Genomic DNA, 23464 nt, shown 5'->3' with positions numbered 1-23464 from the left:
CAGCGTCCCGCTCTGGTTTAGGCTTCCGCCTATAGAGGGCACTATACGTGCTGAAAGTGATCACAAATCCCACACGTTTATTATGCGAGTTCTGTCGCGTGAAAACACCGCAAATATACACGCAGGATGTCCCAATGCTGCGTATTACACGCGGACTGAGAATACCCAGAAAGCATACAAAAAGCGATTATTCTGTACAACGCAGTTGCAGTTTCTCACTATATATTTGGGTTGTATTTGACGTTTCGCACAACTCCCATATGCACCCTGAGTTAAAATGTTTTGAAACAAACCTGCTTGTATTGCATAGTATGTTGGTGTGGCAGTGATTACTGTATTATAGAGAAATGACTTCAGCTCTCAAGTACAGCTACCAGAATATTACAGTAAACAAATACTTTAATAGACAATGTCTGTTTGTACACTGAATTTTGCTTTAAAATTTACAATGCAGTATTTAAATTAGGTAAATTTTGAACTATATAAAGAAGAAAAAAAAGTCCCTTTTATTTTAGGAGAAAACTTCCAAAACGTGAATTCTGTTGTCAGACGTCTCAAATACAGCATGCTCAGTAGGAAACTTGAGATCGGAGTCCGATCCTTTACAAAGCGAAGGCAGCTGAAGCAGGAAAATCGCAGAATGAAGGAAAAAAAAAAAAATTAAACGTTTAAAAAGCCCTAGAATTCTGTACAAGACTGTATGGAATATCAACGTACAAAATTTTAGTCCTTAAAAAAAAAATTAGCTTAAACTGCTGTAACAAATACAATACCTTAAGTTAATTTTTTTTGTCCCATTCATGGTGACCAATTGGCCAATGCAAATTGCTGATTTCTTTCCTCAGTAAAAGTACGGTGCTAGAGATGCTGTGGATGTAAAAAAAAAAAAAAAGAATGATCCAGTCTCCTGTTAGTGTTCGTACGTTTATGATGACAGCTCTCCCTCAAGCGGGCGTCCCCAACGTGGTTGAAACGCCCTTCCGTTCCCCCACAAAGTGGAGTTCGGCGAGACAGTTGTAGTAGTACACTGCGCTGGGAGGCCGGCTACTGGCATGGAAGCGGAGAAGGTAGAAAGTAAAGAAACGAACGTCCCACACTCAGCCACTTCCTAATACGCCGAGAACGTCAGAGTACCAGGAACTACGCCAGCATGTATAAGCACATACACCCCACTGATCACATGGCCAGTCAAGACAATGGCACTTTAAGCTCAGAGAACTCATTTCCCCTCATTCTCCACAAAACGCTACATAAGATCTCATTTCCTCTTCAGGCCCCCTGCCCCCCACCCTGGACCCTTCATGTTTGCCTCAACGCGCTTAATAAACATACACATCTGCCACGGCCCACTCCGCAAGGGCCGGAGAAACATTATCCTAACGTTAACACAACCCCCGGAGTTACACTTCTGTTAAGCAACTAATTAAATACCTGGAGAAATAATAGCAATAGAGGAACCGGTTTTTACTTTCTCATTCATATAATGACCTGAGATGTTAAGAGGAGGGAAAACGGGAGGAACCTTCTGTGGATAAACGGCAGGATTCTTCTTGCCATTTGGCATTTTTACCAGGTTCCGCCCAAAGATTGATGGCGGCTGAAGGTGTCGTACCCCAGGTCCCTGCCCAACTCCCACTGCCCCCCCTTTTGGAGCCAGCGGGTGGGCCAGTGGTCCATACGGTCATGGCCCGGTTTCGGACCATCAGGTGTCTGTGTAACACAAAAAAAACAAACGAAAAAAAAAAACAGTCCGGCCCGCGCCGAGTTGGTGCTCTAGAGCTTTAAGCACTGCATCAGCCCCTTCCGGCAGGGCTCCATGGTGACGGCCACACCCACGCCGCTCCGCCCCGACGTCATCTTAGTGACCTCTGTCCAGGTGTCCGTCTCTGGGTCATAGCACTCCACGCTGTCCAGGAACGTATTCCCATCATATCCACCTGGGGGCGGCAGGCATGGATATAATTCTGCTTGGTCTGTATGGTTCTGTGTCCACTTAAGGTCCATTACATGATAGTTTTTTATTCGTTGCTTTATAAAATACACTTTAGCATGCAGCGTTCCGGGGTTTACAAAAATAAGATGTCAACTTCTAAGTTTGACAATATTTTTCCCAGAATTCTCAGAACAACGTTCCAGCATAATTAACAGGTCTGCGGCGAAGGCTCCCGGATAGACTCCGCCCCCTCCCCAGGCCTCAGTGCCCGGTGCTCACCCAGCACATAGATGCGCCCGTGGTACGCGGTGACCCCCAGCGCGCTGCGGCGGTGCTTCATGGAGGCCACGAAGGTCCAGCTGTCCGCCTCGATGTCGTAGCGCTCCACGGTGTTAAGCTGGTTGGTGCCGTCGTAGCCCCCCATGATGTAGATCGCGTTCCCCAGCGCGCATACACCTGGTGACCAACAGAGGGCAGCGTTACTCAATTCTAACAAGCGGCCCAACCCATAGTTCAAATCCACAATGTCGGAACTCCCACCCTGGACTCACCAGCTCCGCTCCGCACAGTATTCATGGGTGCCGTGCTCTTCCACTCGTCCTTCTCAGGGTTGTAGCACTCGGATGAGCTGAGCCTGTGTGTGCCGTCAAACCCTCCCACCGCATACAGCAGCCGGTTGATGACGGCCACACCCACTCCGATGCGTCGGGTCAGCATGGGGGCCACCAGCTGCCAGGAGTCCCGCTCGGGATCGTATCTGGTGAGGGGGACGAGCATCGCTTGCTATCACTGCACCACCACTAACCAGTAGTAGCTGCCGTTATAATCGTGTGCCTGCATGAATATCTATGACGGCTGCCCTGGCCAGCAATGCAACATCTGCAGCTATTCTGCAGCCTTGTTGAAGTGAGGCTCAGCAATTCAGCTGGTTAACCACAGGACACAAAGCAGAAGCTAATCAGGCCAAGCTCAGATGACGGCTGATGGAAGTAAAGCTCATTTAAAACTCAAAATCGGGTCAACTCTGTGCAGGAAGATGCTACGACTAGTTTGAGCGAACTATGGTTTGTCTAACTAGCCAAGGTGGATTTTCACACTAAATTTACACACTTATTTACTGAAGAACTTAAAATATAATAAATTCTGAAAACAGATATACAACTATATAATGTATATGATGATCCTGTGACGATGGTTTACCACCTAAAATTGGACTTAACAGGTGGACTTAGAGACGAGACAAATCACTGAGGATTTCATCGATTCTCCTTAGTGGGCGGAGCATTTGATTGACAAGTTGCTTAAAAACCCTTGAATGAAATTTAAGTAAATGGTCAAAATAAAATTAAGACAATTTATAGATAAAGGGTCTTATTAAACAAGGGGACATGACTTCAGTAAGTTAAATAAGTAACATTTATTTAAGAATATGTTCAACTTTTTTCAAAGGCTTTTGACTTTTTTCCCCAATATATTTTTTTTGGTGTATTAAAGGTAATATATATGAATTCAATAAGCTATTGCGTACTGAAGCATTAATATTTGTTTTAATATTTGTTCATTTTTCCCTTCATAACGGACAGCACAGAAACTGACAACAGGCTGTTCCATGCCTTTAAGCAGCCAGGTCTGGTTTTGACTGAATAAGGATCAACTGTTTCAATGTTCCAGCCAATTGTACTCTCACTCACCCTCTCTCACTCTCTCCCACACACACACAAACCAACCGCATTCTCAGATTGCCATATCTGCTTGAACAGCTGTGAATTGCCCAAAACAAAAGATCGGTCCAAAGCTATTAGAGTACGGGAAGTATTTGCAACCACGAGAAAATATCTTTTCTTGAACACATTGCTTATCAGTTAAGTCTCACAGGGCAAAAGCACACTAAGCTTTCTGGATGTCAAAATCACCTGAAAGTGAGATCTTAGCTTACTGAGGACAAGACGACCTACTAAAAGCTGTGTAAAGGAAACCCAGAGCAGGCGTCATGCTTGGTCAGTTTAACTCCGGCGTCCGCTGCCCTAGTCTGATTAATAATTACTAGTGCTGATCCTCATCTGTAAAGGCACTGCAGTATTTATGGCAACCTCACGAAGAGCTGAAATCAGACATGCTATCGTTTCCTCTTAATAAATTACGTTTATATATTCGGTGGTTGAAGAAAAAAAAAAATCTAATTATGCTCATTGAGTGCTGGGGGAATAAGCCTACATGCACAGCAACTAAATGTAGGTGACGGTGACCCCCTGTTGGCGAGCCGAGATGGCGCGGGACCCACCTCTCCACGCTGTTGTGGTGGATGCAGCCGTGCGAGCCGCCCACGGCGTAGATCATGCCGTCGATGACCCCGACGCCGATGCGGTTGCGCGGCACGCTCATGGGGGCGCAGGGGGACCAGCGGTTGTTCATGGGGTTGTAGCAATCTAGCGTGTTGGAGTCCATGTTGCCGTCAGGCGCGTTGTTGCGGCCGCCCACAGCGTAGAAGAGGCCGCCGATGACACACGCTGCCAGGCCGCTGCGGGGCACCTGCAGCTCCGCCAGCCGCAGCCACTCGCTCTGGCAGGGGTTGTACGCCTCCAGGTAGCTGAGGGATTGCTGGAAGTAGCCCCCCGCCGTGTAGATGAGCTGCGGCACTTTGGGCGTGCGGCAGGAGAGCACCTTGGTGGGCTTGTGCAGCGTCAGGTCCTGGAAGATCTGCGAGAGGTAGTCCTTGCACTGCGCGTCCCACTCCAGCACCTCGCACTTCTGCAGCTGCAGCTGCAGGAAATGCGGCGTCAGCGAGTGGCAGCGCACGGCCTGCAGCAGCGCGCGGACGTAGGGCCGCCGGTTCTCGCGGTCGTAGAGCACCCAGGCCACGCAGGCGTGGAAGACCTCGGACTCGCAGCGCACGTTCAGCTCGTCGCGGCTGATCAGCATCACCAGCTGGCAGTGCGACAGGTTGAAGAACTCCTCCTGCGTCGCCACCTGTGGGCAAGACCAGCACATGGCAGAAGGTGTTGGGGTTGGGGGGGTGGAGGACGGACAGAGCCAGACTCACTTCCACGTAGGACTCAATCATCTTCAGCTAACCCCCCCACAAACAAATTTTTTCTACGACGGAATTCCCCTACTTTCCAGCTACTGGTCATACAAATCCATTGCAAATATGCTATAATTATACTGACAGGCGAAATCACAGGCCCGTGGCTGCAAGGCTAGACCCAACTGTTTGACCGATAAGTCCAATCAGCCCCTTAACGATAATAATTATCAGAGTCACCATGGAGCACACTGTTGAGCTCTGCAGAGATTCATTTACGGCGAATTATGCCATAAATCCTAATTTGTCTACGGAGTGTCACTCGATGTCATACAGTTTTTCTTTACAGCTGGAAATTAAACTGGCTGTTAGTGAACTTTTTATGTACTTATCTTTTACTTATGCGTTACATTTTTTCTGTTAAGATTCACCAAAGGGACGGAAGGGCTCAGACCACAGAGCAATTTAAAAACTCCTTGCAATTACTGCCCATTTAATTATGTGACCTCACACCAATAGTTCCTCGTGCCACGTGCAGCGCCGGCGTGCGATGGATGGATGGATATTTTCCACTCTGAACAAAATGTCCCCATTCTTCATGCCAAAGTGCTCAGGGACAGTCAGTATCCTCCCCCATCCCCTTGACACTGAACATCTACCTAAATCTGGTTTCTTGCTGGTGTCTCTGTGTAATTGATTAGCGGGAATTATTGCATAATCCCAACAACCCTGTGCTAGATAGACTGCTAGGGAGGAGGCTGAGATGGATTTCCTGAGTTTTGATGCTCTGTGGGTATGGCTGAGGAGGGGCTCTCCCAGTTGCACCAATAAGGAGGGGGGGGGGGATTTTCAGGGGCAGGCCTGCCTTGGGGAAAATGTAACAATCAATCCATAAGCACCCCCCAGCAAATATCAAATTCTGCTTAGGGCCTCAAAACGGGTTGGGCCAGCCCTGTGTGTGTGTCTGTGTGTGTCTGTGTGTGTCTGTGTGTGTCTGTGGTGGCATTCAGTAGAATTTTCCAGGGCCCCAGGCACGTCTTTGTGTGGCCATGCCCCCTACTCACCTATAATTATTTTTTTATTATGGATACAAAGCAAGTTCACTGCCAGTGTCTCAAAGAAAAAAAAAAAAAAAAAACCTACTTCGCCATCCGCAAGCGTCACAGAGGTGGCGGCGACCCCAGCCCACTCCGCCCTCCCATTCCTGTCCCAGTAGCTCACCTCACCATCCAGGAACAGTCAGGGATTCCCCCGGGGCGTCTCGCAGGCTTCCCCCGCGGTTTGTCACTGGGCACGCTAAGCCCGCTTCCCCAAACGGCCAGGCCACTGCGCTTAAACTAAATGGAGCCAAGCCCTTATAATAATAGCGGGGTATTCTTTCGGGCTGCCAGGAAAACACGACATGCGGACGACTCCTGCTGCTCCTTCCGTCGCACGAGGACGGAAACCAAAGGCTACAGGTCAACGACACAAGCGGGGGGAGGCGAGGGGGAGGCAGAACCGAGGCCCGGTCACCCCATGGGCCGTGTCACGGGCAACAAGCACGGGGCGCCGCTGGAAGGAGCGTGCCAGACACACGTGCCAGACATGGGTTATGGGTTCATGCACCCAGGAGGCTGGAAAGGGGCCAAGTCAATAAGTGAAGGGAACATTATTTTCCCCCCACAGATAAGGTTGAGATAAAGAGCAGGACTTTCCCCCCCCCCAGATACAGCGAACGGCTTCTGACGTCATGGGTGTGGGCCAGGGCCAGGGAATTAACCTAGAAGTTGGGGAGGAAGGATTATCCCATCGGAGTGCTGTGTGAGATCTAGAGGAGAGCCAACGTGCGGGGGAGCAAGAGATGGGGCGTGGGGTCGGGGGGTGGTCAGCAAACATGCAGTGTGACGGGACGCGCAGTGCCTGCGGTGACTGCGAGTCTGAATCGCTGCATTAAACAGGGTAGGTGGGGAACGGAATACAGTTCCCTGCGATTAACAGCAGGCAGAAGTGTCACATAAGCATCCATATGGAAGCCCGTGTTCGGGGGGGGGGGGGGGTAGGTGTACGAGGTGCGCGGCGTAAAGGCCCCACCTGGCTGAAGTTCATGTAGATGTACTCGCGGGCTTTCTGGTGCAGCTCGGTGCAGCCGATCTGCTCGGCGAAGCTGGCGATGCCGATGGCGTTGCTGGGGTCCAGCTGCTGCACCAGGAAGTCGCAGCAGGCCTTCACCACGCTGTCGATCTGGTACATGACCGCGCCGTTCATCACGTGGATCACGCACTTCTCGCCCACCGAGATGCTGGCTGTGTAGGAGAACTCGATCAGGCGCTCCATAACCTGCGGGGGGGGGAAGACACAAACAGTCTGAGTCGCGGTGGGCGACACCCCAGAGGGACCATTGCTTTTGGCTTTGAGGACGCAGTATATACAAATAAATTAAAGACATACACGCATGTTTACGAGTACAAACGGTCAAAGCGGACGCTGGCAGGCGTCACGTTTCCACTCGAGTTATTTATGCCTATGGAGCAAAGCAACAAATCTACCGCACTGCAGCACAGACCGATAAACTTTCTGATTATTAAATTAGTTAAGATGGACTTTGCTATGTTACACAGTATAATGTGGTAAAGGGACCCCCGCCCCCCCCGATCAGATCCGAGCTATTTTTACAAGCCTGCATGATCGTTAAAATGGAAAAGGGGGGGAGGGGGGTTACATTTTATGTTCAAGTCTATAAAGATGATTTTTGCCCACAAATCTTTGAATTAATAATAAAAGTATAGTAAAAATCTGTCTATTATTGTAGCTTTTATGGGACATAGAAATGATCGTTAAAAATGACCCCTGGCACAGCGAACCTGGGAAATGACTCTCCACAGAAAATAATTACCCAGGCCTGGCCTAGATGAACAGTGATATCACACGGTATAAAAAGGTACAGCGATCCTTCCTCTGTCTAACCCCCCCACCACCAGTTCCCCCCCAGACAGACACGGCTGTGTGACACAGTATTGAAAGATAAATGGTTAACCACCCCCCCCCCCAACTTGCAGTACTCACCCTGGGGTGTATTCCCTCGATTGGCACCACCTCCATGCCGCACTCTTTGAGCCCGTTGGTGAACATGGCACGGAAGACGGGCGACGAGGAGGCCAGCACCACCTTGTGGGCCACAAAGTCCACGGCCTCCAGGTCGCCGTACTTGACGCGCAGGGTGACGTCGCAGAGCTGCCGCTGCAGCCGCAGCTCGTCCATGATGGCGAAGGCGGCCGCCGTGTGGCTCTCCAGCGTGTAGCTGAAGACGCGGTGGCCGTTGCGGGTGGAGGGAGTCACCTCCGCCTTGCACTCCGTCATGCCCGCCGCGTACATGCTCACCGCCGACGGCGACCCCGCACCTGCATCCTCGCTGGCCAGCTCCAAATGGGGGAGGGGAGAGGAGGAGGGAGGTCAAAATCAGGGGAGGGAATCCTATGATCGGAACAACCTTTAATTCCTAAAGATACATAACCCACACAGATGGAACCTATGCAGAAAACTATGTTAGCAGGGATGGGATAGATTTCAGGAGGCTCAGCATGCTAGGGAACTGTGCCTGTGATTGGAAGGTTGTTGGTTCCAATCCCAGGGCCAGCAGAATGCCACCACCCTTGGGCCCCCTGAACAAGGCCTTTAACCTCCCACTCCATGGGTGCTGCACGCTGGCTGACCCTGTGCTCTGACCCCCAAGCTTACTCTCCCCTGCACGTGTCTGTATCTCATGGAGAATAAGATGGGGCTTTCCCCAGGCATATCAATGCACCTCTATACTACTGAAGTGGCTTTAGATGGGAGGCTCAAGCTTTAAAAAGTTGTCTGCGAGTCATGGGGGGGGGGGGGGGACACAAATAAGGCTATATTCAGAGATCATTCAGCCAAATCTTATTGCAGATTTTGAGATGCAGAAAAGTATTAGTATTTTTTTTTTCCTTTGAGGATATTTTGTGCCATTAAATCATTTCCTGTCTTCAAAAAAAATAATGCTGGATGTGCAGCATCACAAAGTTTTCCACTGACACAAGGCACCCATTTTAAATTACTCCAGCCAATGAGGGGAAAGAGGACAAACGCAGAAGCTGGCTTCAAAAAGCCCGGGAGCTGAATTACAGCAGACAGCCTCTGTTTGCTCGCTTATGGGAACAAAGGACAGTGCTTTAAGGAATTAGCCATGGCTGGGTTCTTCAAAAGCAACCTCCCCGCCAAAATGCTACACTTTGAAAGCGATCTATCAGGATTAAAGAAATGATCATCCAATTCAACTCACTGACAAGAGGTAGAATCCGAGGTCTATAAACTGATGTGCAAAGCAGTCCTCGAAACGGAGGCTGGGTTTGGCCGCACTATGAACTGTCCAGTCTTCAGCGATATTTGCAGTGTCTTTGATTGCCTGTCATCGGGGCTCAAAAGCTGAAACAGCAGTGGTGTTTATGGCGGCAATTACGGAGGACAAGCTTGGCTCAGAGAGGCGCTGAGATCACACCGGCACGCATTTCCCGAGAGCAGCGGTGGGGGCAGCAAAGGCGGAATTCAGCTTCACAGAAAGGAGATTCTCCGAGGATGCCTTTCTCCACGATGAGGCGATACCGGTCACATCAGCTCTGGCAAAACGTGCTTCCATATGACACCGGCTTATGCTTGAACACAGCTGGATTAGGACCTAAGGGACAGAAAGAGAGAAACAAATAGTAATCCCAGGACTCAGATCAAGAGAGATGACCGATCAGAAATCAAGACCAAAGTGACAAATCGGCTCTTGAAGACCAAAGAACTTCTGATTTAAACAAGCAAACGATTTGGCGTATCTGGGTAACACATTCAACAGTCGGTCACTCAAGTCAGCAAAACATCTCACTGGAAGTCTTGTACACTGTTTTGCATAAACAGGCCTGCAAAATAAATAAAAAGCTGAAACATACAAATGCCGTTTTCCTATCGAAACACTCAGTTTCTAAGAAATCACTTCCTAATCACATGACCACAATATGCGTCGGCACACGCGTCCCGATTTCATGCGTTTAGATTAGTGGCAGGTAGTTAACAGTAAGGCCTTAAACTAGGATAAGATCAAAGCCCCAGCCCGTACTGTACAAAGCAGGCAGTGATTACATAGGTGTGAACTGCACAACAGGCATTTTCCTTTGGACTTTGTAATAGCTCTTCTCATTTCTTTATTTTAAGCTTAAAGGAACTTCTGAACCATTCAAATGGCAAACAAACGGCGTTAATGTAAATGTACGCTGCACCGGGTTAGAGGAAGTTTGCCTCCAAACCTCATTCCGAGGAGCGGGATCGAATTAATCCTGAAATTATTCATGAAGTTACTAAATAAACTCGGTGAATGATTTCTGAGAAATTACACTTAACGAGGGGACCGCGGGTTATCGTGTATTCAGGGAGCCAGACGGCCCACGGCGTACACTCTGGTGACAGATCAGAGCTCCTTTTATCTGGATCTTCACCCGAAATCACACCGGCGAAGCGGATCCCATCAGACGAGCCGGCTGACCGGTGACAGGCCGCAGATCCCCGGGCTGCGCGTCTCACGTGGGCCCGGGGCGCCCCGCAAGTCACAAACATGAAGGCGGGAGAGGCGCTGCCTCCCGGAGCGACTGGTGTGGATGGTTTGAAAGTTGCGGCGAAATCACACCATCACACCACGGCTTTTTAGCGCCCAAGTCGGTCGGATGATGGCCGGACTCGCCGCAAGTAGACGGGCACTTGTTGACAGACAGCCCGCCAGCCCGGCTACCGCCAACAACTTTCCCTGGGGCTTTAATTATTGACCGGAGCGAGGCTCGGCTTTAATACCCTGGCATGTATGAGGGCGACCCCCCCGGGCGAGCGGCCGTAACTTTATCCGGCGTCCATCACCTGAAGCGCTGAGAAGCCGGGGGTGGGGGGTATTGCAGACCAAATTACAGAGATTAACTACTAACTAATCCGGCCCGGTAGGGTCCACTAACCAGCCAGCATCAACCAAAACTAGGACTAGTTAAACCGAAAAGAAATTAATCACTGGCTGCAATGGCGAATTAATTGTGAGACTCTTCTCGTTAAACCGATTATAAAGGTTTGTTTGTTTATTTATTTATTATTAATAATAGTAATAAATTGTAATTTAGATCCATCGCTAATCAGAAAGTGGGGGCGAACTGACAAGCAGAGTAAGCATCCACAGTGATGTGCCTGCAGGGACTCGGTCGGTGGTAACCTGGGTAGTTAGGACTAACTAGCAGCCGATAAGAGGACGTTAACGAGTCGCCTGGTTAACAATGATTTACAGGCTCCTGTTTAATACCGTCATTAGTCAGGCGCTCATCAAAAACAATGCGATCCTCCCCCTAAACAGCGCACTATTTGCTAGTAAAAGTGAGTCGGGTGTCGCCATAGCTACGTCTTTATAAATATATACTGTTAAATAAAAGGTACATAAAATACTTTCTCCCAATTTAGATGCTGACAAACTAGTTATATAATGAACGATCACGTCGTGGTGTGTGTGAGAGACTCGGCGTCTCATCAACAATTAGCTAACGGGGGGGAAAAGTTTGTGAGCGATAATGAGTTTAACCAAAACGCATTCCTCCTTTTTACCAAAATCCAGTCCATCAACATGCGGTACTCGTCAAACGACTGGTTGTACCGTCGGCTAACCAGCTAGCCACATCGGTTCCGATATTGCGCTTAGCTAGTTAGCAATTAACGAAACATGGACATCGGGGTGGCTGTTACCATCGCCAGCATTTTAAACCTCACTGAGACAGCGACCACATAGCCGCCATTTAACTGGGCAAAGTGTAAATATGCAGCAGTTTTTGCATTTAGTGGCGGCGGTTTCTGGCTACTTACATGCATAGATCGGCGGAAGACGCAGCCCCGGCTGCTGCCATCCTCGTCTGTGCGCCGCGAACCGAGAAAGCTTGGGAAAGCAGTAACTCACCATGACTAAGCATTGTACTAACCCGATCTGGCTGCCAAAATAAGAGCAGGCCCCGAGGATGACGAGGGTTACCTTCGGCTGCACCGAGAGGAGACTTTTACGGAAGTGCGGTGGAGAGGCGGGTATGGGGAGCTGGGGAAGAAGAAGTGGCTGTGCACGCATGCGGCGGTACATCGAAGTTGTTCTCTGTGCATAGTCGTTATCTGAATTATTTGTAACGTATGCATTACGAAAAGGCCGGGTTTATGCGGAGATAAAGATAAGCAGCTACGGTTTACGTTTGTGTCGGTTTACGGCGTAGCGTGGAAAATAACTGTGCAATGGCGTAGGGAAACGGCTAAGTTTCACCCAAAATGCATAGCACATTCTCTTATAAAATGCGATTTTACTTCTGGTCTCGAAATAAAATATTAAAAAAAAAAGCACAATACTGTAGTCCGGTTTGACTGGGGATGAAAAGTATGAGTGCGTGCGAGAATTGGTGTTGCTATACATTTATTTTCTTTTGTTATTGGTGATAGACACGCTCAAGTTTATTGTCGTTCAGGAAAATTCCATATTTAATTCTACTGTATTTCAGGCTTCCTGTCTTTGTCCGGGCTGTATTAAGGTTTTGTCGAATCAGCCGTGTCATAAATTGCTGGCGAAGGGGATGATTGTCTTTAATAGCTGACATAATGCGAGTATGGAATTTGGGAACGCAGGTGAATAAACCACAAAAGTGTGGGGTGTTAATTTGGTTCCAGCGCCGAGCGAGGGTGGTGTTGCTACGGACAGCGTTCTAATGACAAGAAACACCGATTAGGTGTCATTTTGAAATGTAGCCATAAGGTGGCACCACAAGCCAAGTTAAAATTTAGGTGGACAAAGAGGTAATCACATTAAACAAGTTGACAGTCTATTGGAAGGCTGTGAACTTGTGAATCTGTTTATATTACAGTTATGGAGGGAACAGTCAGTAATGTTCATCACAGATTCTTAAATCCATCTTCCAACCATTTATCTAACCATTTATCAGGGGCTGCAATGGCACCAAGGATGGAATACCTAAGGAAGGGATGCTAGTCAGTCGCAGGGCTATCAAGTATTTGTAAATATCTTGTAAAATAATGATATATCATAGTAAATACTAGCCAAATTTGTATTTTTATTGTTCAAATCAATAAATCCATATTTTGCCACATGTTATGCAGTATTTGAAGAGATTTGAGTATATCAAAATATTCACTTTTTCACTGTCATACTGTTATATAATAACACTGACAATACAGTCATGTTACAGAAACAGGAATTTATAACTCTTTATTTAAAACAAGTAACAAATGTATTGTAATGATTGTTGTACAGCAGCCCCCCCAATATAAAGAACCTGTTTACTCATGGGCAACCACCTCATGGGCAACCACTGATTTGGTTAAACTGCACATTTCTGAGGATAGACTGCTTCTTGACAGTGTTGAACTAGCACCCCGCAGTTATTCTCTGAATCAGCACTGACATCCGGAGGCGTGAATTTGTTGCTTGCTGATCCGCTATGGGTTCTCGGTGGGATTCAGGTTGGGTGGTGATGCTGACGGGTCCCTCAGATGGCCTTTGCTGAAGCCCAGTTACATGAAGTGCTCTCCTGCCTTCCTGGCGGCATGTGATAGAGCGCCGTCATGTGTGTGCGTCACACATCATCTTAATGCCAGAGGCTTGCATCTGTGCCACGGCACAAAGTTGTTTTTCAGAAATCCAGTATAAGCGTCTGTAGTCAAATTTGCAGCTTCGGGAAACAGCCAGTGACTAATCAGCCGCCAGTTATTCCAGCCCAAAACCACCCCACCAACGCATGGTGTCTAAATCTCAGAGATATGGTTTCTGACCCAACCCTTGTCGTATCTCTCAGGTCGATCAGTGAACAATACTACTAATTTGTCATCAACTGAGTTCTTAATGACTGCTGTCTTCTCATGTGCACTTCAACTCATCTTGCGTCGCATAATAACAGTTTTGGTAACAGATTAGTATAGCTTGCTTAATACCATGACACACAATTGTGGGAGAAAAAGTGCCAAGGTGGCTGGTGCTTTTATATTCGGGGGCAGCAATCAATGAGAGTGTGATGGATGATGCAGATGACTGTTAGAAATGTGTTTGCAGAGAAAACAAAGGAGCCCAATAATCTCTCTTGCATAATATTGTGCCACATGCGATATATCGAAATTGTGGAAACACTCAGCATTTCTCGCATCACACATAAACAATTATCACACAAACAATGGCAGAAATGTATGTAAACAATCAAAGAATGTTTACAAATATCATACAGTGGATGGTTAAGTTAGTAACTGGAATGAAGTTCTGCAGTGTCTAAAAATTTGAAGTGTTTCCACAATTTTGGCCTCTAGTGTATGTATAAGTATACAGTTGTACTATATATATATATATATATATATACACACTACACACACACATGCAAACATACGCACAAATATAATAACTGGAAACTTACTGAAACTGTTTATCCAAATGCTGTATCTTCAGCTTGAGGCACCCTGATGAAAGGCTGGGTAATGAGAGAAGCACCTTTCATTATTCACCAAGCCAAAACGGCTAGTGAGCTCAGTTTGAATTAATGACTTCTGTTACTCAAGGGATCTGTTTTTTTTTGTTTGTTTTTTTTTTCCGTTAAGCTCGCTAAAGCTTCAGACCTCCATTTTTAGCTCTGTTGTGCGCTTAACGTGACCTCTGTGTGCCTGCGTGTGTGATGGCTTAAAGGTAATACGTAGTTATAGGTAAACGATCCACCAGCAACATCATAACCCCCCCCCTCTCCCCCCCCCACCGCCGCTATTAAATCTTGGCAAGCACTAACTTGAAATTCCATCTATCAAACAATATCCGTCGCTGTTGGAATCAGTTATTTTAAAATGAAAGGCAATGCAGCCGCATCTAACCTGTTTTGCACAGGTCGACATGGTGACGATGCATATTCGTGATTCTGGTTCACATATAGAAAAATGTCTGGTGCAAGTAAAACATTCTCCGGTGGTCTCAGCATTTACTGAGACCCTGAAAGGATACAACAATGGCTTTATCGTTTTAGTGCAAAATCGTACACCTGTGTATCTCTGCAGATTTTCACGCAAATATAGGTCATGGGCCAATTTATACGTACGAAACGAGAGCTGCACTGCCTTCTCCGCAAACGCATGCCAGTTCCAGGCTGGGGGGAGTGTGTGGCTTATATGATGGCGGGTAACGCGTTGGCTGCGTGGCCACAAGAGATGCATGCTTACTGGTAAAGAGGAAATGCTTTGCAGTCACTTGCAGTAAGACACCATGCCTCAAAGGCCATAAAACCAGAGTAGGCATGAATCCAGGCAGCTTCGATTCCATTCATATCATGTGTCTTTCCCGGCCCGTCTTTCCATTTCACATCTGCAAGGGGTCATCATGACATCATCTGTTGAATCAATGTAAATATAACATTTTATAATTGAGAAAATATTTTTAAAGGGACTCTCATTAATATTAAATCATATTTTGTGTCGCTTATTTTTTTTTTTTTAAATACTCCCCATGGAACGTCATGTGAGATATAATTACAAAAAAAATTATGAGCAATGAAAATCACAGATTGAAAACACAAAAGTTGCGTTACTGTATAAAAGTCTTAGGTAAGTCAAAGAAAAAATGGTTTAAACAATCGTCATGTCTTTGATGCCATTGGAGGTCAGTAAAGTCTGCCATCTAGACTTTGTTAATTCTCTTTATTAGCTGAAGTGAGAGGGTTAGGGTTTCCTCTGCGCAGTCTGCCAGCAGAAATGCTGAAGAGAAGCCCTTCATTAAGGCCGCGGTTCTACTTTATGCATCTCAGAAAGGAAACGGGGGGGTGGGGGGGGCTGCTGATAATAATTCTGCGAAATGGCCTTATGTATATGAGGTATGTAATGTCACTAACAGATGTGAATGGACAGCACCGCATCCAAATCCGCAGTCATACCTGCTCACTCCTACCAACCAGTCATCCCCAGCGGGTGAGTTTCACTATAAAAGGTGGGAAAACTGGCCCCGAAACCCAAATTTACGCTGTACACACAAGTGCAATGAACAAGGGTCAGACAGACAAGGATATGACCGAAAAAACACACAGGACTATTACTTGCATTTTTTTCCTACAAAATGTTTCAAATTTACAGTTCATGCTGCGTGTAAAAAGTCGACAGTTGCAGTCTGTGCAAATTCATATTTGTATTGTTTCAGTGAACAATTAATACGCAAAATGCACATAAATTAGAAAACCTTTAATGTAAAAAGTTATGAACAATGTAGACATAAGTGATTATACAGTGCTGTTTTGTACATCTGCATAAAAGTCAGCATATGAAGATTTACATGCGCATAATCCTAGTGACCTATGAAGACCTTTACAGTACAGATGTTTGTGCTATTATGCTACACCAATGAAATCTGAACTGAAACCCCTGAACGACTTTCAGTCTTAAACCTTCAGAACCCTCATACTGTTTAATAACAACATATTATGTAGTAACTCGACAGAATGTAACAAACTTAATGATAACAACGCTGATGATGATAGTAACAGGTTATGTTGCAGTATAAAATGATAATGTAGTCTATAAACTTGTAACATTTTGTCGAGTCATTGCATAATGCGGTGTTATTATATAATGCATTGTTACACGTTTGCAGGTCAACAAAAAGATAAAGCCACTTTTAGATATATTCTAGGATCGTGTCCCTTTGCACCAATGCTGTAGATGCAATTATGTCAGAATACACTTATTGTATGTTATTGAACAGCCCAATGCAGGCGTACATCGATATTATAGGCGTATCTGATGTTATAACGCCAGTGTTTTTCCTATACACAAGTCACCCAGCTACTTCTCAAGTTGGCAAGTGCTTTACGGTCGTATCCTTGACCCAGAGACAACGTGGAGCCACTTTCCCCCATTACTTTTCTGCAGGTGCAGATATTACTCATCTATGTAGCTGAATATATGTGCGCTGGCGAAAATCCTCCAGCATCCCGAGGGAGCCCTGTGGCTCGAGTGACACCTCGTGCCCATCCAAGGATCCATTGCCTGCGTTGTCAGAACACCACGGCAGAGCCGTGCTCCAGCCGGCACCTTTGAGCCACAGATGTCCATGAAATGAAGACATTTTTCATGCACGCTGGGAGGCTGTCCTACCTGTTTACGAATAACGCCAGGCTGCGGAAAGGAACACATCCGACGCGCAACCCTTTTAGGCTGGAAATACGAGTGCCTCAGTGCACACGCTACTCAGAAGTGACAGCATTTTCCAACCTTGATTGGAGAATTCGTAGTATAATGTTGACCCTTATGCAACATAAGACCAAGAAACGGACACTCAGAATACCATGCAAATGAAATACACAGAACCCATGTCCGTGCACAAATGTGTGCTGTGTTGGACTTAATATCGCCACTCCTTTGACAGTGACCAACATTAGCCCATTCATTCGAGAATATAATGCAGAGAACACAATGGAATGATCTGTTATAGGGTCTTTGGCAAAGCGGTTCTTTCAGTCATTGCTATTTGGGCTCCCAGATTTCTCTGTCAAACAGCTAATAAACCGCTTAGAAAGAACTGCTTTGGCCTCTTCCATGGTAACGAACAAGACACTCTTTTTAAAAGTCTTTAAGGTTAAGCAGTTGGCTCAGGACTTCAACATCCTTGGGTACAGTACTTTGATGGTTGAAGGGGTAATGTTCCCTGAGGAGACTGTGGTTTCCAAGCCCTCCAGCCTGTATGCAGACTTTTCAATTTTGCTCGTGCTGCAATCCAGGAAGGGTATTCCAATCTTCTTTATATGTCCATCCTCCGTCATGAGACAGGGGCGGCACAGCAGGCGGATGATGGCCCGCCGCATGTCCTTACTGGTGAGCGTGTAGATGATGGGGTTGAGCAAGGAGTTGATTATGGCGATGCCTAGGAAGTAGTCGGCCTTGAAGAGCACGAAACACTGGCCCACCTTGCAGAAGAAGTCCAACAGCAGCAGCACGAAAAGAGGCAGCCAACAAGCGATGAAGACCCCAAGCACTATAGTGACTGTCCTGAGCAGGTCCATGCATTTCCGTGACTTGCGGGCCTGGCTCTTGCGTAGGCAGCCCAGTTTCCGCGTGTTGGACTTGACGATGCGGAAGATGCGCACGTAGAGCACAACTATGGCCAGCAGAACCGCAATGAAGACAGAGACGCAAAACAGGATGTAACTCCTAGCATACAATGGCAGCACTGTGGAGCACCCCGGCAAATGGCCCATGCAGTTCCAGCCCATAATAGGAAGGATCCCTAGCAACAGTGACAGAATCCAGCTAGCCCCGATTAGAGCGAACATTCGGTACCGCTTTGCTCTATGGTAGGTCTTCATATTAACCATAGTGACGTGACGCTCAATGGCGATAGCCAAAAGGCTGATGATGGAGGCGGCCAAAGTGATGAAGACACCTCCCTCTCTCAGGAACCAAAGCAGGGGTGTCAGTTCTAGCGTTCTGGGACCTGACAGCACAATGTTGACCATGTAGGTGAATCCCGCCAGCAGGTCGGACAGCGTCAGATTGCCCAAAAGGTAATACATTGGTAGGTGGAACTTCTTGTTCTTCCAGATGGCCACCAACACTACAGCGTTTTCCAGCACGATGAGCAGGCAGATGACCAGGAAAGTGATGGCTTCTGGTTTCAGTCCGTTACGGTACCGGTTCTCCTGCAGCTTGCCGGTGTAGTTGTAATGCCTCACGATGACGCCATTATTTTGGTACTCGTCGAATATTTGCCGCAGTAACGGTGGGGAGGAAGCAGGCATGGGCGCCACATTTTGGGCAACTGTAGTATAAGAGTGTCCCATAGTTACCATGATACTTTCGTTCGCCCAAGAGAATGGTCTCGGAGTAGCTCAAATTATGCTAAACATTGCCGTGTTCAGTGATACGCGGTTCATGTTTTCGGGCACCTTGAATGTGTTGATTCAGCTTTATAAACACTTCTGTTTTATTTACTCAAGTCTGACTGATGTACATGGAACTTAAGCACGAGATCGGCGTAATTAAATGACGGTTATATCCACACTGGATATTGCGCTGTGGTTCAGCGGAGCTCAGTTTTCATTGACCACTAGAGGGGGTGGGTCAGCGTTCATCCCAGGGAGATGGAGACCTAAGGGGTAAGAAAACAAACAATGTTATTTAGTGAAACTTAAACAAACATAGCGATGGTTTCACACACCCACGAAAATAGTGTGATGCGGAAAAAGGTTGTTCAGTCTGAATTATGTGGAATTTATGTTGCAATAAAAGAGGCCTGACATGGCCATTTAAGGAAATTGTGATTTTAAAACAAGGGAATATTTCACATATCCGTTAACAAGTAATAAACAAATCAGGCAGATTGATAAAAATGCCTTTAACGACCAGGTTTTCCAGTGCTTGTTGTAATGAAAACGCATACTTAATCAACTTGTATGTAATTACAGCTACCTCATCCCACCATCGTCACTCTCTCCATCAGCTATCCTTTGGTTTTGGTCTTCTGGCGAAATTGGATGCCCCTGTATATTTCGCTTGTCGAATAGGAACGTACTCCGCACGGTATTTTTATTTGAATAGAACAGCCTTTTATGATGCACTGTGTAGCTCTTGCTCAAATGCTAAATTCCACTTGTTTTTTGGTCTCTTATTGGAAACCGAGCTGCATGCACTTTATACGCAGCTGGCTCCTTAACAGCTGTCATTTTCTGATCTACTGTCTGCAGGCAAAAGCGTCTGCCGAATAAATAAATGCAAGTGAAATGCAAACGTATGATGTACGACTGACCGAAAGATGCAAAATCTCCACAAATCTCGTTTAAGAGACATTTTTATTTAAAGTGTATTAGCAAGTAGTTCACTTCTATGTTGAAATTGGACTCATTCTGCTGTTTAAGATGCAAACGTGCAGACTGAGACCTTAGGGGAGGATTATACTATATGCTCATTAACACTTATTTAGACCGAATAACGTTGACGCTAACGATTCGCAATTTAATATAAACAGATTTAATTATTAATAATTTATATAGTTGAATCTCGTTATATATAGCTAAAGCTGTAAAACTTGTAATGATGGCGTACGTTATGGTTAAATATTAAGATTAGCCTACATGTCTTAATTTAGGGCGCCTCACACCCCCAAGAAAGGGGTCTGATTCTGTGTATGTGTGTGGAGTTTATATGGTTTATCTGTGTTGTCTGAGTTTCCCGAATAAGTTCAAAGACATAGGGTTGCCTCTTGATCGGTGTCCCTAAATGCCCCGTCATATGTGCCCAGACCAACCATGACCCTGTCCGGAATGCAATTGTATATTTTTGTCAGGTTATATAAAAGTGACGGTTTGTGGATAAACGTGTTGATCGTGTCATGCCATCGAGTGTTAACTACGTACATGAATTTAACCCCGTGTAGTTGAATACATACCTACAATAATGAAGGTTCCAGCGCTCATAAAGAAAAAAACTAAAACTACCCCTCAAGCGATATTTGATCAATATGAAAGTAACTGGACACAAAATAAGGGAAACGTACTATTATGCGATTTTTGCTTAATATGCATAACGATCATTTATCAAAGTATCAATATGCGTTACTGCACTCAAATAAAAGGTAGGTACCGGCAGCGAAAGTGACTGAAAAGTCCAGTCACGGAGTAGTAAATAGCGCTCTTCATTTAAAACAATAATTACAAAAATGAATGCATGTGATATTTATTTGAATGAACTTACCTTTAAAGCAATTAGGAGAGAAGAAGTTAGTCGTGCAAATAATGTATCTCACGGAATCAGTGCTGGAGTGCTGGCCAAAGTGACAAGCGAGAAACTGCGGCAGGATTGGACTTGAAGTAGGCAGGTCTTCTCTCCTCGTTTTCCTTTCTTTTGGCTGTGATCGTGTGCCCGGGTTCCGGAGAATGCAGACTGGGAGAGAAGGAACAAGCTCCAAAAATGTACTTTTGATCCAGTCGTGCGCAGCTAGAGAAGGACAGCGCTGATGGATAGTGGGGCACAGCTGCTTCTCCTTTGTGTTGGCGGTGGAGGCGGCATTTACATTTACAAGGGGAAGGTTTCAGAAAATTGTTTCCAGATAACAGAAAGCCAAGAATGTCTTGTCGAAAGGAAACCCCACCCTCAATTTAATTTTGCTGCATAATGGTTTTGAGATGGGACGGACGCGTACATGGGGCTTCGTAATTATCGAGTCAGAATGGTAATTTTTAGTATGCGAAGCGTGTAATTGTGTTAAGCGTAGCTGCTTTTACTAGAATATTATTATATAATTATAAATTAAGAACGTAAATGGCATTAAACATCGTTATGAAGTATAAATACAGCAGTTATAGGTGTTTTATGTAGGCGTTATCAATGATGGTTTCTAATAATCGTTTTTCATTTATTAAACGTATTTAGCAGATCAGTTTTCAGGTGACTCGTTATACATTTTAGTTCTTTCGTTTGACCCATTATGTCGTAACCGGTCATCTTGATTAATGATAGCACTCGAAATTTATAAGTGGCATACCGTCTTAGTGCCCCTTGTCTTATGAGTTTTACAATTAATTAGTAAAGGGGGGCTGGACTGCCATGTAGTGATACGGTTAGCACGAAACAACTTAAATTTACCAAATAAATTTATCTACGTTTGACCAAAAAACGGATCATATTACCACCTTACTTGACCCCACCAAACCATTAAAACCATTAAAAATGTTTGTGTAGTAAATGCGACCTGGGATGGCAATAGAGAGTGATACTTTCTTCAAACAGGAAATGCAGACCTTGTGCTAAGGAAGTGTGGGAATGTCCGTAAAGAAGGGTTCTGGACACTAAACAATGTGGCAGCTCTGGTTGGCGGTTTTCTCTTTCCCTTCTGTCCATGACGCAGAAAGAGGATGAATTCACCGCTGCCCCCCTCTCCACAGATTTGAACTTCACAGTAACTCAGCAGCCGCCCAGCACTTATTCTCTTTATTGCCATTTGCCCCGTTACCAATTTGTACCTTTGCTTGACACTGCATGGGGTTGTACCCTCAAGGGTCTGCCAGTTGTACCCTATAGCTACAGGTAAATGTACCTTTTAGTCTAATTTAAGGTACAGAAATGAGCTCTGAATAACATCCCCAGGAGCAAACAACATTAATGTACAAAAATGTTTCACTTAGTCCATTTCTATATCTTATAAGGTACATATACCTACAGCTATAGGGTACAATTGGCATATTCTTCAGTGAACAGCAACAGTGACATGTAATTGTACCATCAAAGTTACAAACTAGTACTTTTTTTTTCTAACAGTGAACTGATGTTATAAAACTGTAAAACAACCCAAGCACATGTAGGCATTATAGCACCAGAGCACTAAGCTTGCTTGTGGGGCTGGGTCTCCATTCCATGCCTTGGCTACTTTAGACAGTGTGCAGTTTATCCAGCGCACTAACGCACGATGGAACTCCAGGAGTCAAGCTGTTCCCAGCACAAGGCAGCAGTGACGCCGTGGGGGTGACAAGACGAAGCCTGCCTCACCTGTTACTCACCTGCGTTCTGCCCCAAGTCCCAAATGCTGGCTGTGTAATTTCCCTCCCACCTGTAAGCACGCCAAGCGCAGGCTATAAACCAGACATCAGTGTCGTTAGAAAGACTAAGGGAGAGTGTGTCCTCGGCAAATTTCCCTACACACACCTGTGCACCATGCGTGACTATGAAAATATGTGAAGTAGGAGATCAGAGCACAGTTGTTTGTTTCACCTATTTCTTAGTTTATTGCTATGTGTCTGTGAATGATTAATTTTTTTTCTTTGCAAACTGCAGCTTGGCTCTTCCCCGCTTCTCATTAGTGATGGGCTTCTTCCTTGTTTTATGAGACTTCAGTCCTGCTTCTAGGAGCCTGATTTGCACTGTCCTAGTAGTGCACTTCACACCTGCACTTAATGTTTCCCGTTCCTTTTGAAGGTCATTTGATGTCATCCTACGATTCAGGAGAAACTGTCGGATAAGCTGACAGTCGTCTCTGGCATTAGAAAGTCGTTTCTGCCCTTTTCCTGGCTGATTTCTGGTCGTTCCCAGTGTTTCCTGCTTCACCTCATTCTTGTGTACTGCTCTCTTAGAAATTTTCAATCAGGAAGCAGCCCGCTGTTCAGCGCAGCCTTCTGCCAGCACAACCAGGATTAAACCCGGATTTTAAAATGCAGATTTGTTTAAAAATGTACAGTGGTCTTATTTTTTTTCACAGCTGTATGTGTGTATGTGTATGACAATACCATAATTATGCAAGCTGAATGTTATTTTGCAAATTATTTAGTGCACATGACTTGTGTGGTTTTTTTTTCGTAATGTTTATTTCACTTCTTCGCCCTCTTTTAGTGGAGGAAGTTTAACTTGCTGTCTGTGGTGAGGCTTGAAAGCTGTGCCCCCCCCCCCCCTCAACCCCAGTAAATTGTATGATTTTGGTAGTAACACCATCGCTGGGGCCGGTAGCACTGCCCCCTCCT

General features: G+C 45.9%; 2 protein-coding genes across 3 annotated transcripts; both read right to left on the bottom strand.

The window, feature by feature from the left end:
• Positions 1-379: 379 nt before the first annotated feature.
• keap1b (kelch-like ECH-associated protein 1b) lies at positions 380-12198 on the bottom strand. 2 transcript variants are annotated; one of them, XM_049013933.1, is made up of 8 exons: positions 11826-12198; positions 9241-9633; positions 8001-8357; positions 7029-7274; positions 4215-4900; positions 2485-2690; positions 2213-2389; positions 380-1937 (listed from the first exon to the last, which is right to left on the bottom strand). In XM_049013933.1, exons 3-8 carry the CDS (start codon positions 8307-8309, stop codon positions 1774-1776), a joined length of 1788 nt encoding a protein of 595 aa, XP_048869890.1. In that variant the 5' UTR covers positions 8310-8357; positions 9241-9633; positions 11826-12198; the 3' UTR covers positions 380-1773. The 2 variants fall into 2 exon arrangements, with proteins under 2 accessions (XP_048869890.1, XP_048869889.1); XM_049013932.1 differs by having other exon boundaries at positions 8001-8354.
• A 3992-nt stretch (positions 12199-16190) lies between these two features.
• On the bottom strand, positions 16191-21117 carry s1pr5b (sphingosine-1-phosphate receptor 5b). The gene is made up of 2 exons (XM_049015321.1): positions 20709-21117; positions 16191-19107 (listed from the first exon to the last, which is right to left on the bottom strand). The coding sequence occupies exon 2, from the start codon at positions 18806-18808 to the stop codon at positions 17612-17614; it is 1197 nt and encodes a 398-aa protein (XP_048871278.1). The 5' UTR covers positions 18809-19107; positions 20709-21117; the 3' UTR covers positions 16191-17611.
• Between the last annotated feature and the right edge of the window lie 2347 nt (positions 21118-23464).

This window comes from Brienomyrus brachyistius, chromosome 5, assembly GCF_023856365.1.
Source record: "Brienomyrus brachyistius isolate T26 chromosome 5, BBRACH_0.4, whole genome shotgun sequence".
Classification (NCBI taxonomy): Eukaryota; Metazoa; Chordata; class Actinopteri; order Osteoglossiformes; family Mormyridae; genus Brienomyrus; species Brienomyrus brachyistius.
The sequence above is the reverse complement of the archived record's forward strand: the minus strand, read 5'-3'. Positions and strand labels throughout refer to the sequence as shown.